General features: G+C 42.0%; 1 protein-coding gene across 1 annotated transcript; it reads right to left on the bottom strand.

Annotated features, from left to right (window-relative positions):
* Positions 1–866: 866 nt before the first annotated feature.
* abcb4 (ATP-binding cassette, sub-family B (MDR/TAP), member 4) lies at positions 867–14,881 on the bottom strand. Its single transcript, XM_070912246.1, has 28 exons — positions 14,858–14,881; positions 14,611–14,684; positions 14,369–14,453; positions 13,617–13,779; positions 13,462–13,510; positions 12,969–13,160; positions 12,287–12,458; positions 12,054–12,178; positions 11,117–11,288; positions 10,843–10,956; positions 9,579–9,689; positions 9,367–9,492; positions 9,014–9,217; positions 8,753–8,923; positions 7,717–7,878; positions 7,404–7,589; positions 6,915–7,061; positions 6,709–6,813; positions 5,871–5,948; positions 5,112–5,195; positions 4,782–4,985; positions 4,583–4,683; positions 4,315–4,455; positions 3,223–3,379; positions 2,921–3,118; positions 2,078–2,284; positions 1,163–1,309; positions 867–1,075 (listed from the first exon to the last, which is right to left on the bottom strand). The coding sequence occupies exons 1-28, from the start codon at positions 14,858–14,860 to the stop codon at positions 869–871; spliced, it is 3,885 nt and encodes a 1,294-aa protein (XP_070768347.1). The 5' UTR covers positions 14,861–14,881; the 3' UTR covers positions 867–868.
* Between the last annotated feature and the right edge of the window lie 407 nt (positions 14,882–15,288).

The raw sequence follows: 15,288 nt of genomic DNA, 5'->3' as shown, positions 1-15,288 counted from the left end.
CAAACTGTTCAGGCACTTCTGCTACATCATTAACACAGACTGTAGAAAAAGAGAAGCTGCATCATGAAAATCAATGAAGTAATTATCAAACAATTTGCCCAAATACGTATACTGTAGAACTCAGCTTATCTGTGTCAGAGGTATACTTGATGCACTATAAAACATATATCCAGTGTATTGTTAGCTTTAATCACTGTACATTTGTCCTACGCATGTTGCAGTTAACAGAAGGTGGCACCAGAAATCAACAACAGCTAAGGCTTGTTTGCATGAAGTAGCTCCACCTTAAGAGAGAAAAAAAAAGGACTGGCCATAAATGTCTCCCGGTGTACAAACATAAATGTATCTTTTCAAACAAGAAGAAGAAAGAAAACATGAGAGGGTACAACACAATAGGCCTTTTCCACAGCAGATATTTTGACTTGTCATGGTGGGAAAAGCACAGGTGTTACTAATAAGATTTAAGTGTCCAAGTAAGCTGTGACAGTGAACCAGCATGCACAACAACAGGACCCTGAAACTGAAAGCAGCTCAGTGACATTTAGTCATTCATTTTATTATTTACTCCTGTGCTTTTCCTGCTGTCACATGTCAAAATATCTTCTGTATAAAAAAAAGGCCCATAAAAGTGACGACTAATTAACTGTAGAACAGAAGTTAGACTCTTTTGATCATGACCCAACTATGTGACCCAATGAGCTACAACCTCAAGACAGACAAATCTTCAAACAGACCAGGCCTCAGTCGGCACATTCAGACCCTGACTGTTCCACTGAAGCAGGCACAAGTGCTTCACCCAGCCCTCTGGAAACATCAAGATCAGAAACATTTGGTGTAGTATCCCTCCCTGTGTCCTCTCCCTCTCCTCTTATTCCGTCTTGGGGCCCATCTGTGTGGTGACCAGCATGTAGTAGACTCCCTTCGTGGCCAGCAGCTGCTGATGTGTCCCCTGTTCGACCACCACTCCTCCCTGGAAGACGGCTATGCGGTCTGCGTTTTGGATGGTGGACAAACGGTGGGCCACGATGATACACGTCCTGCCCATACTGGCCTGGTCCAACGCCTCCTGCACTACCTGGGAAGAGTAATATAACAATATAACTCAAATAATCTCACTTGTGCGAAGGATTCATTTAGGTCAACAGCATGAAAAGACACTCACCTTCTCACTCTCGGTGTCGAGTGCGGACGTGGCCTCGTCCAGGAGCAACAATTTGGGGTTGCGGAGGATGGCTCGAGCTATGGCGATACGCTGCTTCTGACCACCTGACAGCTGCGTTCCCTTATCACCTGCCTGAGTGTTGTACCTCTGCTCACACAGAGAGAGAGAGAGAGGGCACATAATAATACTGTTATATAGCCAAAACAATGAAAGAAGCATCATAGAATCCATATCATTATTGTAAATACTTTCTACTGAAGAAATGGTCTGGTAACACTTTATTTTACGCGTCAGTAATTTCCTGCTAATATCCTAAGAAGTGTCCTGAAATGAAAAAAATACTCTCTCTGGGTTACACAAGCAATTCATTTAAATTCACTGATAAGAAATCTACCAATGTGAAGACTGTGTCTACATTATTTTACCTATCATTAGTACCAAACTACATATTCACTCCTGGAAACGTCCTAGGAAGTTTACGAAATTACGGACCCGTAAAGTGTTACCAATGTTTGGCGTGTTCTGTGAATATAATAATTTTCAAATTTAATTTTTCAATGATGTGAGCACCACAAACCAAATTCCATTCACTGCCATTTATAAAGAGGAGGAGGAAGAAATCAGATATAGACGGACAGGTATCTCTAAACCTGGGCAAGTATAGCCAGAACTAGATACCACTAGAGGTAACAGACACCATGACTCTGTAGAGTTGCATTTGTTGCCGTTATAATCACTGGCACGCTGACAGACACCATATCCCAATTATGGCATTTTACCTTTGTTACTTAGAGGGCCTTGACATGTAAAGATAATAACGATATAAGAAAGAAATTAGTAAATAAAGAAATCGCACTGCCGTTTTATTTTCAGCTTTGTCACGACTGAGAATAGAGCATTATACAGATAAGTTACCTTTGGCAGATCTTCTATGAAGCTGTGAATGTTGGCCACTTTAGCAGCGGCTTCTATCTCCTCCATGCTTGCAGTGCGGCTGTTGTCTCCGTAGGCGATGTTTTCTGCCAAAGTGCAGTCGAACAGCACGGGCTCCTGGGATACGATGCCTATCTGGGATCTCAACCAGTGGATGTTCAGCTTTTTTACATTTATATCGTCCAGTGCCTGAAGGAGAAAATGGTTGCAGAAATGATTGCAGAAGGAGGTGTGATCGATGTATTAAACCTGCAAAAACTGATTGTTTGGTCTCCACCAACTCCTGAGGCTCTTTCGCGACTAAATACTCCACTATGTTCAACAGCTAGCTGCTAAATTTGTCCGGGTACTATTCAGTGCTGAGCAGGTTGCGTGCAGTGGGTCGTTTCGAGATCTCTGAACGTGAACCAAAACAGTCCAGTTGTGGGCCGGAAAATCAAAACAATGAGCTAAAATACTGTATAAAGCACCACAGACCCATTGTTAACACATAAATATTAGATCATAGCCATTTTAAAAGTCAATAAATCACAGTTTTATAACAAATATTTCAAAAGCTACCAGAAGAGCAGTTGAAGGGAGACTTTAAAATAGTGACCTGGAGATAACATTTTTTTTTTGGCAACATTAGATCAAGATAAAATGCAATGGTAAGTGCAGTAAAGATAAACACACACTGCTACACAGTCTTCAGTTCCCTGTGTCATCAGTACAGTGCTGTAAAGCAGCCATAAACACACTGGCCAGCTAATTATTAGCGAACTGACAGTAGGTGAAGAGTCAGCCCACTGGACACAGAGCACGGGTGTGTATCTGTCTACTCACCACTCTCCCTTCTCTGGGGTCATAGAACCTCTCCAGCAGCTGGATGGTGGTGCTCTTTCCACAGCCGCTGCTCCCCACCAAGGCCAGAGTCTCTCCCTTTCTCACCTTCAGATTCAGCCCTTGGAGGATGGGCACATCAGGGCGCGAAGGGTAGTTAAACTTAACACCGTCAAAGTACACGTTACCCTCAAATTTGTCCTGGAGTTTGAAGAGATGACACAGAAGAGTGATATGTTAGCATGTGTGTAAAGAGCTGTATTATAAGTATTGTGTTTGGTGTGTGGGGCTTTGTTGTTATGTACCGGTGACTCTCCCTCCTGTGACAGATTATCAATGGCAGACTCTCTGTTTATCAGCATCATGAGGTGGGAAGCTGACATTTTGGCCTTAGCGTAGTTCGGAGCGAAGGCGTTGGCCTCTCCAAGAGCCATGGCACCGTACAGCACAGCCGAAATCACACTGGGAGAGGAAGTCAAATGCACATTAGTTTTACCTTTCACATTTAAGAGTCAATGGAGTGTTGAATGGGATTATATAAAGCTAACATGAACCAATGACATCCTAACCCTTTTTTGTATATTACATGTTTGTGGCTCTAGGGGTGTCGGACATTATACCTATCAATGTGAGCATGTTAGCACGCTGACATTAGCATTTAGCTCAAAGCATCGCTGTGCCTCAGTACAGTCTGGCACAGACGGTAACATCGCTGTAGACTGTTCCACACTGATAACATTTCATACCATATAATGTATTCTGTATCTACGTGTTTCTCTATTTCTAGCATTCTGATATTGAGTGAATATCTCACATCCAAATGCATTTTTTTTATGATTGCACACCAAATAGACAATTCTAGATGTCTTGTGCATCATGTAAAATACACTTCCTATACTTCAGCCTGACACTGGGTGTCTTTGGAAACATTGGGATCGTAGGAAAACAATAAAAATTTACAATGCATGTGTTTGCATAAAACACTCCATGGGGCTGAGGAGTTAATATTTCTGTGTTTTATAGTTTTATGTCCCTTCCAAAGCTCAAGGTGCCATTGCACCTTCTTCTCCTTTGTAACAGGCCGAATTAAAAATGACCATGGCTCCTCCCAACAATGACACACCTAGTGACGTTAGCATCCTAAAACACGCGTGTGTGTGTCTGTTGGATCACCACAGGTAGAGGTGTCTTGTGTGGCTGTGTGCTCACCCATTCACAACGGCCCGTCACATGCTTCAGGCCGGGGTAATGATTAAAAGCCATATAAACAACCTCTCAGCAGGAATGCTTTCATCTGATGTTACCTGCTGTAACTGGACATATTCTCTATCATAAACTAAAACTCCTGGATGTTAATCTAAGAGATTAAGACAAATTCATGCTGTCTGTTTACTCACAGGAATACCCCCTCAACATCCATCCTTCCTGCCTTAATGAGCCAAGCTCCAAAGCGGAAACAGCCGGCATAAGCGAAGTAGATCATGGCCTGGGAGAAGGAGAAGGTGAGACCATGCACGTGGGCCTTCTTCTGGGAGTTCCTGTGCAGAGAGTGAGAGAAAGGTGGCATCAGAGAGAGCACTCCTTAAATTAATTAAATTTGATTAAAATACTTTTATCATTTGTGTTCATATATCCCAACAAATTAAATAATGTCAATTCTCATACTTGAATGGCACTTCGAGGTTTTCCTGATACAAAGACTCAAACTTGGGTTCTCTGTTGAGAGAGACTACAGTACGGATGTTGTCGATGGCCTCCGTAGCAATCTGTAGAGACAAACCATACAAACATTATATCTACTATACATCACAAGGTCAGTGTTTTAACAAATAATGCTCATCCATAAAAAACACAGAATCCCTACTTTTCCAGCCCTCTCCAGCTCCTTCTTGTCTTCACCAGCGTGTCCAGTGAGCACCTGCATCTCCACAGCTCCAGCCACCGCCATGATGGGCACCACAGCCAGGATGAGCAGGGTCAGCTCCCAGCCATATACAAAGGAGATGATCACACCGGTGCCCAGGTTGGCCAGGTTCTGGGCCAGCGTGGCCAAACGTACTCCCGTAGCCTGAGCAAGTGTGACAGATGGGAACAAAGCAGATGAAAAGATCACTACATCATGAGATGATTCATAGTGGTAGTCTTTGTTTTGCTTTGTTTGTTTTGTGTGTGTGTGATCGCTGTTGGGACTTACCCCTTGTACTTGAGCAGCGTCTGTGGCCAGTCTCGTAGTAAGCGCTCCGACACTGTTTTTGGGATCGTCAAACCAGCCGAGGTCCTGCAAGAAAACAGGGATAAACATTTTCCATTGCCCATTAAAATAAATAGATTTTTAATACACAAAAGCAATCAGAAATATGTTAACATTTTGAGCTTGAGTGCCACATTGTTCTAACATCTGTTGTATTAAAACCATTTAACTTTAAAGCTCCTGAAAACCTAATTTATCTATAACATTAAATATCAATTACTAAATAATCAAAGTCAAAGTTTGGAAAAAAACATGCTTAGTTTATTAAAAATGTAACACTTAAAAAACTGTGTGGGTGTGGTCTGGTCAGGTTTTACTGACACTGCTGGCAACATACGCAAACAACACAACAACTGTCATCACAGTTTGAAATGTTGCTAAAATCTGATTGGTGAGGAGAAATACATGACATCACCCTTTTCCAACTGAGACCCACCCATTTCAAACCAGTGAAAAAAGCTAAATAAACAAAAACAAATAGGCAGAAATCCTTATATGAACTAAACAAAGTTGTGGAGAAGAGAGAGAAAGAGAGGCAAGACTGTACATGCAACATCAAAACCATACATAGAAACACTCCCTGGTTTCTTCAAGTACTGATTGAAGCAGCGACCTTAGATATCCTCGGGTTTATAACTAATTCAGAATCAGTTCTCTTATAGAACCCTGTGTAGGTCTCTTCTTTCACTTCATTACACTCACCTGTCTCATCATGGACTTAAAGGCCCCGAGTCTCAGTTTCAGGGTCAGAATCTCTCCCGATTTACCAAAACAGAAACCCTGTTAAAAGTTTACAGATAGAAGACATCAGCACATGAGCACAAACACTGTTTTTAGTGATACTACTATCATTATGGAGCTGTATTAAATGTTTTACTGACTTCAGATATAGTGTGGGTATTTATCGTTGTCATTAGTAGGTTTTTTTTGGTTTTGTAGTTTACGTATTTGTTTCTGGTTTGTTATTGTTTTATGTTTACTTGTGTGGACCCCAGGAAGAGTAGTTGTTACCTTTGTAGTGGCTAAAGGGGATCCAAATAAATAAATAAATAAACCTGGGCATTGGCATATAATTTGTCACCTGCACATGTTATACTGCAACACTATCACCTGGATAAAGCACTTGTAGAGGCAGGTAATATCACACTGTAGGCCTGTGTGATAGGTATCAAGTTTCCACATTTGAACCATCATTGGTTTTAGGTATAAGGTTAGAAGTAAACGAGATACAACTTGTTTATTAGGGAGATTTAGAGGTGCTGGTAGGCAGATTTTGTTACCTTTGGACAGAGCCCCATGTTCCCAGCTAAGCTAATCAACTGCTGGTTGTATAGCTTCAAATTTATTGTACAGACATTAAAGTGGTATCAAATCTCTCATCTAACTCTCAGCAAGAAATTGTATTTCCCAAGATGTCAAACTGTTGCTTTGAAGGCAATGAACACACCTGGGAAATTAATGTAAGTCAACATACGTGTGTGTGTGTGTGTGTGTGTGTGTGTGTGTGTGTGTGTGTGTGTGTGTGTATATACATGCATACCTGTAGAAACATGGTGACAAAGGACATAACTCCAATAGCAGCAAACATCAGGGAAAAGAATAAGGATTTTCGCCTGATAGCCTCCTGATCGGGATCTGCAAACACCTTGAGAGGAGGAAAAAACAAAACAAATTTGTAGCTTTCTACAGCATCTGACAAATGCTGCAATTAACATGAAACATTAAAAAAAACTAAGAATAACCTACAGTGATGATCTTGGAGAAGATGACAGCGAACAGTGGCTGCATTGCTCCGTTGATGATGGCACAGAAGGTCCCCAGCAATATGTACGGCCACTCAGGAAGGTTGAGACGCATGACTTTAAAGAACGACACGGGGGGAACATGTTCATCCTGCAGAAAGAGGGAGAAAGACACGAGTCACGTCTCCTTTCTCTCAGTCTCTCTACTGTTTTTTCTTTGGGAAAAACAAAAGTTTTGGAAGGATATTAATTTTAACTGCATTTATTCCACCCATCAGAGAAATGGGGAGACGAGACCACCTATCATAGTAGCTATGAGACAGCCTTCGCGCCACTGTTTAGTGGAAAAAGACCCTGCCATACTCCCTCAGAACAGACATAATATTTGGTATTGATTTGGCAGGATTTTTTACATATAATAATATATCGTCACCATATAATGAGAACTTGTGCTCCCTTTCCCCTCTGTAAATCCCATTGCACCACAGCTCACCTCCTCTGTCTTGTCCTGGTGAAACTTTTCCTTCTCTTCTTTCTCTCCCTCTGAGGCAGCGAAGGAGGAGCCTCTTCTGGACTTCCTCCTGTGCAGAGAGGACTGAGAGAAGGACTTGACTAACGGGCTCTTCTCATCCAGAGACTCACAGTCTGCCTCCTCCCCCTCCTCGGCTTTCTGAAATGTCTGCGGGAGGAAGAGACGGGAGGAAACCACAGACACAAACAATATCAAGCATGGAACATTCTGAAACAACAAACTTCCCCTCGAGTTCCAGTCCAACCCAATGGTGTGTCAAAATGTTTGTTGTTACCTGCATGGTGACCAGCGTATGGTAGACTCCCTGTGTTTCCATTAGTTTGCTGTGAGTTCCCAGCTCTACAACTTCACCTTTCTGGAAGCCAGCGATGACGTCAGCGTTTCTGATGGTTGAGAGGCGGTGGGCCACAATTATGGTGGTACGACCCAGTCGGACCTGCACACAAAGATATGTGTGAGAGTTTTTTTGGTTTTGCTTACATTTACATAAGTATAATGTTTACCATGTTCACCATCTTATTTTAGCAAGTTAGCATGCTCAGATTTGCTAATTAGCACTAAATACAAAGTACAGCTGAGGCTGATGGGAATGACATTAGTTATTTGGTCAAAAACCAAAATATTGGACAAAGTCAAATTTGACTTGCTGGTGGCGCTAGTGAAAAGGTCAGAGGATCACAAAAGTCCAAACATCCTCTGGGTACCATGGATATCTGTAGGACCAAGCCTCCAGGAACAGCTGTGGGCAGTGAGGCGGTTTTGCTGTAATTGCCACACACAGTCGTACTGCAGCAACACGTGACCCACACTGGCAAAAAACTTTGGTCCATAAGGTCCAATAGAATTTGGAAAGTCTAGAGGAGCTGTATGATTGCATTATTTTATATCATTCATGTGTGTCGGCCAGAGGAAGTCTATGACGCGCATGTTCTACGGGCCGAAAAATGCAACAGCATGAAGAAGCCCACAGAATGGAGGAATGACTGGGCCACCATCTTGAAACTCTGTATCTAGTTTTTCTTTATATGTCCATGGTTGAGACATAGTGGTGCGACCAAAGTCAATAGGATTCATCCTCTGGGGACCATGAATGTTTGTACAAAATTTATTTTATTTATAGATATTTGGACCAAAGTGCTGGACCAACCAATGGACAGATCAACATTGCCACCCACAGAGCCACGGCATTAGTGTATTTTCATTGCATTTCTTTAAACTGACAGCACAATGTCCATCAATGTCAAAGTGCAAAGTAAGCATTAAAGCTGTGCTCTGAATGAGGCAGAGCATGTGTCTGGGTGTGTTTGTACCTTGTCGAGTGCAGATTGCACAATAGTCTCACTCTCAGCATCAAGAGCGGATGTGGCTTCGTCCAACAGAAGGATTTTGGGGTTGCGGACTAGAGCTCGAGCAATCGCAATCCTCTGCTTCTGTCCTCCACTCATCTGAGTTCCCCGGTCTCCGACCAGTGTCTCAAACTTCTGCTCAAACATAAAAGTCTCAATATTAGCAAGTGGTGAACAGAGTCCTTGATAAGCACAGAGGACAGGGAGTCATAAATACAGTCATACATCGGGAAGGTTCATAATGAAGTCGTAAGCGTTAGCCTCCTTAGTAGCTTGTTCGATCTCCCACTGCGTCACGTCAGGTCGGCCGTATCTGATGTTCTCAGAGATGGTGGTGGCAAAGAGGATGGGCTCCTGACTCACCACTCCGATCATTTCTCTCAGGTAGCGGATGTTAAGAGAACGGATGTCGTGACCGTCAATAGTTACCTAAAAAGCAAGAACCAAACAGACACAGCACTTAATTTAAATCTAAAAACAGCCATGGATATTTGAAACATCATCTCTTCTCTTGTTAAAAGATATGGATATGATGACAATCAATCCTTTGAATGAAGTGGTTTAGAAATATCACTTACTGATCCTTCCTGAGGATCGTAGAACCTCTGCAGCAGCTGGATCGTGGTGCTTTTACCACAGCCGCTGCTACCCACCAAGGCAATGGTCTGTCCACTCATCACGCTCAGAGACAAGTTATTTAATATCTGCAAATAATAAGAATGTCAGTTATGAGATACAGTTTGAAGTAATATAATGTCTGTAGATTGTTTTCTGTCGATGGGGAGCGTACTCTGATTTCCGGCCTCGAAGGGTAGCTGAAGTCGATGTTCTTGAACTCTATGTCTCCCCTGATGGAGTCAGGCTTGAAACCACCCTCTGAAAAGCTGTCGATGCTCGGTTTCTGTTGGGACAAGCGTGAACAATATTTCTACTTCTAAAACTCAGCTTCGCTCTGGTTTGTAGTTTGGCCACAGTTGGATAAAGACCCAGATTCTCAAACAGACAATGGGAGGAAGGCCGTTAGCCCTCCAGGTTAGGGAGAGCATATTTAACAAGGCAATGTTTATTTCCACAGCTCTTTGTGTTTTCACTGCCTCTCTCTGTGCTGTTGAACACAAACATCGCTATTACTCTCTTGCTTTGCTGCTGACAAAGGTTCTGTGTTGACAGAGGATATGAGACTGTTTTATGTCCCTCTTGGAGGCCTCACCCTTCTGAATTTCAGACTACACAATAAAGTTTATCTATAAAGTATCTTTCTAGATCAGACATCACAAAGTGCTTCACAGTAAAAGACAAAATAGTGATAAACAAAAGTAATAAAATACAGATAAAAATAAATGAACATAATTTAGGAGCCATGACTTCAAAGCCAGTCTCCATCAGGTTTGAGGACAGAGCTTGGGATAACTAAAACGCTCTGAGTGGAGATTTCATACTTTTTCAGTTTTGCTTGAGGCTGTGTGTATGCTAATTTATACAAACAGATGTACCACTCAACCAGTAGTTTGTAGAATGCAGCATCCTGCATCTTGTAATTTGAGTGTGTTGTCCCAGTGAAAGACTAACAATAAACTGTAAACTAAACACAGGCACATCCCAGAGTAGCTAGAGACAAGACTCACCCTATAAGACATTCAGTTAAACAAACTGGTTATGCTGCATGTTTCTGAAGCTATAAGGACCTCTTCACATTCCACCATGACAAGGAAGTACATGTGTGATAGTGGTGCAATATTTCCAAAACTGATACCTCTTTTAACCTCACAGTACACTCACAGTGAGTTCAGGAAAGGGAGAACCACAGCTGTGCAATATCAACCAAATGACCTGCAATCTTCATTCAAACAGCAGGCACTCCAATTAGAGTAAAATCCAACATCTCATTACTGACTCCAAGTTGTCGGCTGCATCAAAGCGGCTTCCCCCCCGGGAGCCAGAGTACAGCAGTGCATGTTCAGTAACACAAACTGACAGGTGTCCAGCCGCAAAGAGATTAATAACAATCTTTTGACATGTGTGCTTTGGGGGGGAAAAAATGTTGCATTCCTTACATGATCAATAATGCTGTAGACTTTATATGCAGCTCCCTGGGCGCTGGCAAAGCTCTGGATGTTGGGAGTGGTTTGTCCCAAGGTGAACGCTCCAATAAGCACAGAGAAGAACACCTAAACACACACACACACACACACACACACACACACACACACACACACACACACATCAGTGTTGTACCTTCGTTTTTTTTAGTCCCTTGTGTTTAAAGGGAAAAAAATATCAAAAATATATCACTATAATTACAAATTCTGTCACAATGGGTCTACTCACGATGAGTACAGTTCCAATGGTGTATTCCTTACTCAGGATCAGTGTACTACCGTACCAGAAGGCCAGAGCATAGGACAGGTAGATCATCATGAAGGTGAAGCCCATGGCAATGTTAGTAGAGATCGCCTTCTTTATTCCCATGTTCTTAGCATCCTCCAAATTCTTATTATATCTGTGGTGCAACACACAAACACACACACACACACACACACACACACACACACACACACACACACACACACACACACACACACACACACACACACACACGAGTGATTGCAATGACAACAGGGCAGTAGAAAACACTAATCCCATTCTATGGGTTTTTTTATGGGTTTTATCCAGTTACAGCCTTCACGGGGGCTTTTTCCTTGGACTTTGATCACTTCATAGAACAATATTTATTTGACCTGTACGTGTTTTGCTTTGTTGAATAGAGGCTAACCATTTGTTCTCATAACTTTCCATAAGATTAGTACAATAGTGTAATTTTAGGGCAACACCTTGGATTTGGATATTCCAGCTCTGATATTCACCTATCAGGTAGGTGACTACCTGATAGTGTAGTGCCTAGAAACTACTGATACAGCGTTTTACCCCACCCAGAGTATTAATTGTTATTTATTTACAATTTATCTTTTAAAATAATTTTCTCTTTGTTTTTCATGTACCTACTTTTACCATCTGCCTTTTTATATGTATTTTCAGCTTTTGTGAAGCACAATGTATTCCATCTTTTTGTATGAAATGTGCTGTACAAATAAAGTTTTTTTATCATTATAATAATGACCACAGATGTTATATCCACTTGATAATATGTTGAGGATCAGTGGGACAACCCAAATAAAGTGAGACCCGTTTTCACCCATGAATATGTGATGTTACAGATGCAGCTGCATGTACACCTGCACACATGTTTAACATACTGTACACACACCTCTTGATCTCTCTGTCCTGACCACTGAAGGCAAACACTGTCCTGACAGCAGAGAGCACCTCTTCTGCCACAGCTCCAGCTTTGGCATATGCAGCCTGCTCTTTACTAGTGAAAGTCGCCAGCACCTATTCAGACAAGGAGAAGGGCATAATGTTATTAAGGATACCTGCAGAGGGCTGTGAGGAAAGGCAGGAAGATGGACAAAGAGAACGCAAACTTTAAAAGGAGCTTACCCGACTGAAAACTGCAGCTGAAATGCCGAGCGCAGGGCTCACAGCCAGGATGACAAGAGTGAGTTTCCAGCCTTTGGAGAAGCCGATGACGAAGGCTGTGATGAAGGTGGTGTAGGCCTGGATCAGCCTCCCCGCCTTGTCGCCTATCCCCTCTTGGATCTTATAGATATCACTGCGCATGCAAATGTAAACAACATGTCCACCAATGATCTTCAGAGTACTGCAACATTTATGTATTATGGGACGAAAACTTTATTAATCCTGATTTTATATGATTTTTAATTTCAGATGAAGGATTACATTATTAGACAATAAAATAAAATATTTTTTTCTTTTACTATGTCAGAGATGCAAGCTACTTTACAAAAGAGATTAGTCGATCAACAGAAAATTATTCAGCAATAATCAGGATAATCATTTAATTAATTTTTTAAGGCAAAAATGCCAAAAATTCACTGTTTCAGCCTCTCAAATGTGAATATTTGCTGTTTTTCATAGTCTTCTATGATAGTAAATTGAATATCTTTTGGTTTTAAACTGTTGGTTGGACAAAACAAGCAATTTAAATATGTCAACTTATATTATGCTGGGCATTTTTCACTTTTTGCTGGCATATAATCATTGCACAGCATCATCTACACGTCAGTATTACAAGAGTGTGTGAGATTTCTCTGTTACCCACTCTGTGAGACGCGTGTTGAGCTCTCCTGTCTCATTGACATCGAACCAGCCGATTTCCTGCTGCATGATGCTGTGGAAAAACAACTTCCGGATGCGCTTCACCTGCCGCCCGGCTGCCAGGGTCCAGAAGGACACCTGCACGTAGGCTGCCACCAGCACGACGGCCCCCATGATGGAGTAGTAGCTGGCATAGCTGGAAGAGGAGAAGTATTGTGACACATATGACTTTAAACACATATGACTGCTAAGAAGAGAACTGTAAATTCTCTAATGTGTTTAATAAAGTGGAAGTTGGTGGCAATAGATAATTCAAGTAACAAGAAATTAATAATTGATGCAATTTTGTGTCTAGAAAAACTTCTGCATCTCAGATTTTTTGTTCCCTGAGTGTCACTTCTGAAACTCTTTACAAACATAAAAAACAAAACCATCAACATTAAATTCAACATTTTGGAGATATTACAACTGTTAACTTTTATCATATGAAATCTTACACCGTCATGTCCGCTTCTAAGGAGTTGTTTCTCATGGTGTTGGTGAAATCTGAAGACACAAGATAACAAAGGACATTGTTAAACGGTGTTACATGTATATAGCCTATTGTTGCTTAATTATTTATTTATTTGGATGCCTGTAACTGAAAACTCACTGGGGGCGGTCATGTTGATGTGGGACGCCATGGAGTCCTCTATAAAGCTGTCCGTCATGTCCCCAAACACAATACACATGAGAGGAAGCACAACCCCGTTGACGATGGCCATCACTGTCCCAATAACGATAAGCACAATGTCCCAGCCATTTGCAAACCTGAACTACGCTCACATAAAAGAGAGAGTGTGGAAAGACCAAAGACAGGAGACAGCAGTATCAGTATCTGTGTGTTGTGGATACTTATGATAATTTGCTGGATGTAAGAATTTTGAATTACGCAGCCAGGAACCTTTAAACTCTATGGAGCTATTATATTCTAACAGCAGGGGACTGGTGGGGTCCACCCAAACAACAGGAGGATGTGCCACACTCCCATCCTCTCTCCCCACTTCCCCTCTTACCTCACACACTAACGCAAACCTTGACACACACACACACACACACACACACACACACACCTTGGTCTTATGCTTGACAGAACATACAGTCTTACAATGTCTTTTTACCCCTTAACCTCAGGCTAATCTCAAAAACACTTTAAAAAAATCAATACCGCTTTTCCTGTTTACTGCTAACACACACACACACCCACCCACATAACATTTCAACTGCATTTCATAGCAATATAAAAACAACAGACAGAATTAGATTGTAGAAAGTTAAAAATAAAGTTATTTTACCTGCTTCAAACGCATAATTACAGCTCAAAAACTCTTGGTTCCGACTGGAAGAGATCATAACTGAGCTTACCAGAGTAATGGGGCCGACCCTGGGCAACTTTGGCTGTTTTTCTTTCTTCTTCTTTCCATTCCTTTTATCATTCGTCTTGCTCTCACTGGAGGAGTCATATAGAAAAGGCATGATGTCAAATATAAAGTCTAATTGCATCAAGAAGAGAATAACACAGATACCTGTTAAGGTTTACAGGAACTTAAAATCATCACTCTTGACACCCGTACTGAACTCGGTTAGAGAAAGAGAGAATTTAACACCTTAAATCTCCATTTTGTTGGTTTTTGGCTGTAGCCAACATTTCCGTCTCGTCCTTCACGTCCATGTCGGGGTCCTGTCAGAGGAACAACCTGTTTACATTTCACAGCTCAAGCCAAACAGTTTATATCATCCTTTGTAAACTAAAACGAATCAAACCACCAAAGAGCAGCGTGAGATTGACTGTAAACTGTATTATCAGAATATAGAGTAAAATAGACTTAAAGCTTAGAAGATGTATTGACCCACCATTTCTTCACCGTTGTCGCCCCAGACCCCTCTCAGCACTCCGGTCTATGTATGACAGAGGTGGTGATCACACGCACGTCAGGACCGAACGCTGCCCCGTCCTGCCTCCTCCTCCTCCTCCTCTTCCTCACGCGTCGTTATAAATCGCAGGATGAGCCTCGGTGGAAAACGTGAGCGCTGACTCTCGTCCGCTTCCGTCCTCAGGGAAATCACCTGCAGATTTGACTTATTGGTGGCTCATCCGGGGCTTTTTTCCCCCTTCCCTGGGTTGTCAGCTGGGCTGTCTCCGGATCATGTCAGCCTAACGAGTCTTCATAGGAAACAATCAATAACTGTCAATCAGCAGCAGACAGGGGCGTGGCTGAGGCTGCTCTGGGTTCAGGCGCCGATCAGAGTATCATGTTCTCATCAACATCTCATCCTGTTGCGGA

The sequence above is a fragment of the Enoplosus armatus genome, chromosome 9 (assembly GCF_043641665.1).
Source record: "Enoplosus armatus isolate fEnoArm2 chromosome 9, fEnoArm2.hap1, whole genome shotgun sequence".
NCBI classification, from domain to species: Eukaryota; Metazoa; Chordata; class Actinopteri; order Centrarchiformes; family Enoplosidae; genus Enoplosus; species Enoplosus armatus.
This window is presented reverse-complemented; position numbering and strand designations above follow the sequence as displayed.

Excerpts from the sequence above, each read along its gene's own strand:
- abcb4 (XM_070912246.1), bottom strand. Across the intron at positions 13,780-14,368 it reads GGGTCGGCCCCATTACTCTG|TTCAGGTTTGCAAATGGCTG; the intron begins GTAAGCTCAGTT and ends ATGTGAGCGTAG. Across the intron at positions 3,380-4,314 it reads GATGTTGAGGGGGTATTCCT|TGTGATTTCGGCTGTGCTGT; the intron begins GTGAGTAAACAG and ends TTCCTCTCCCAG.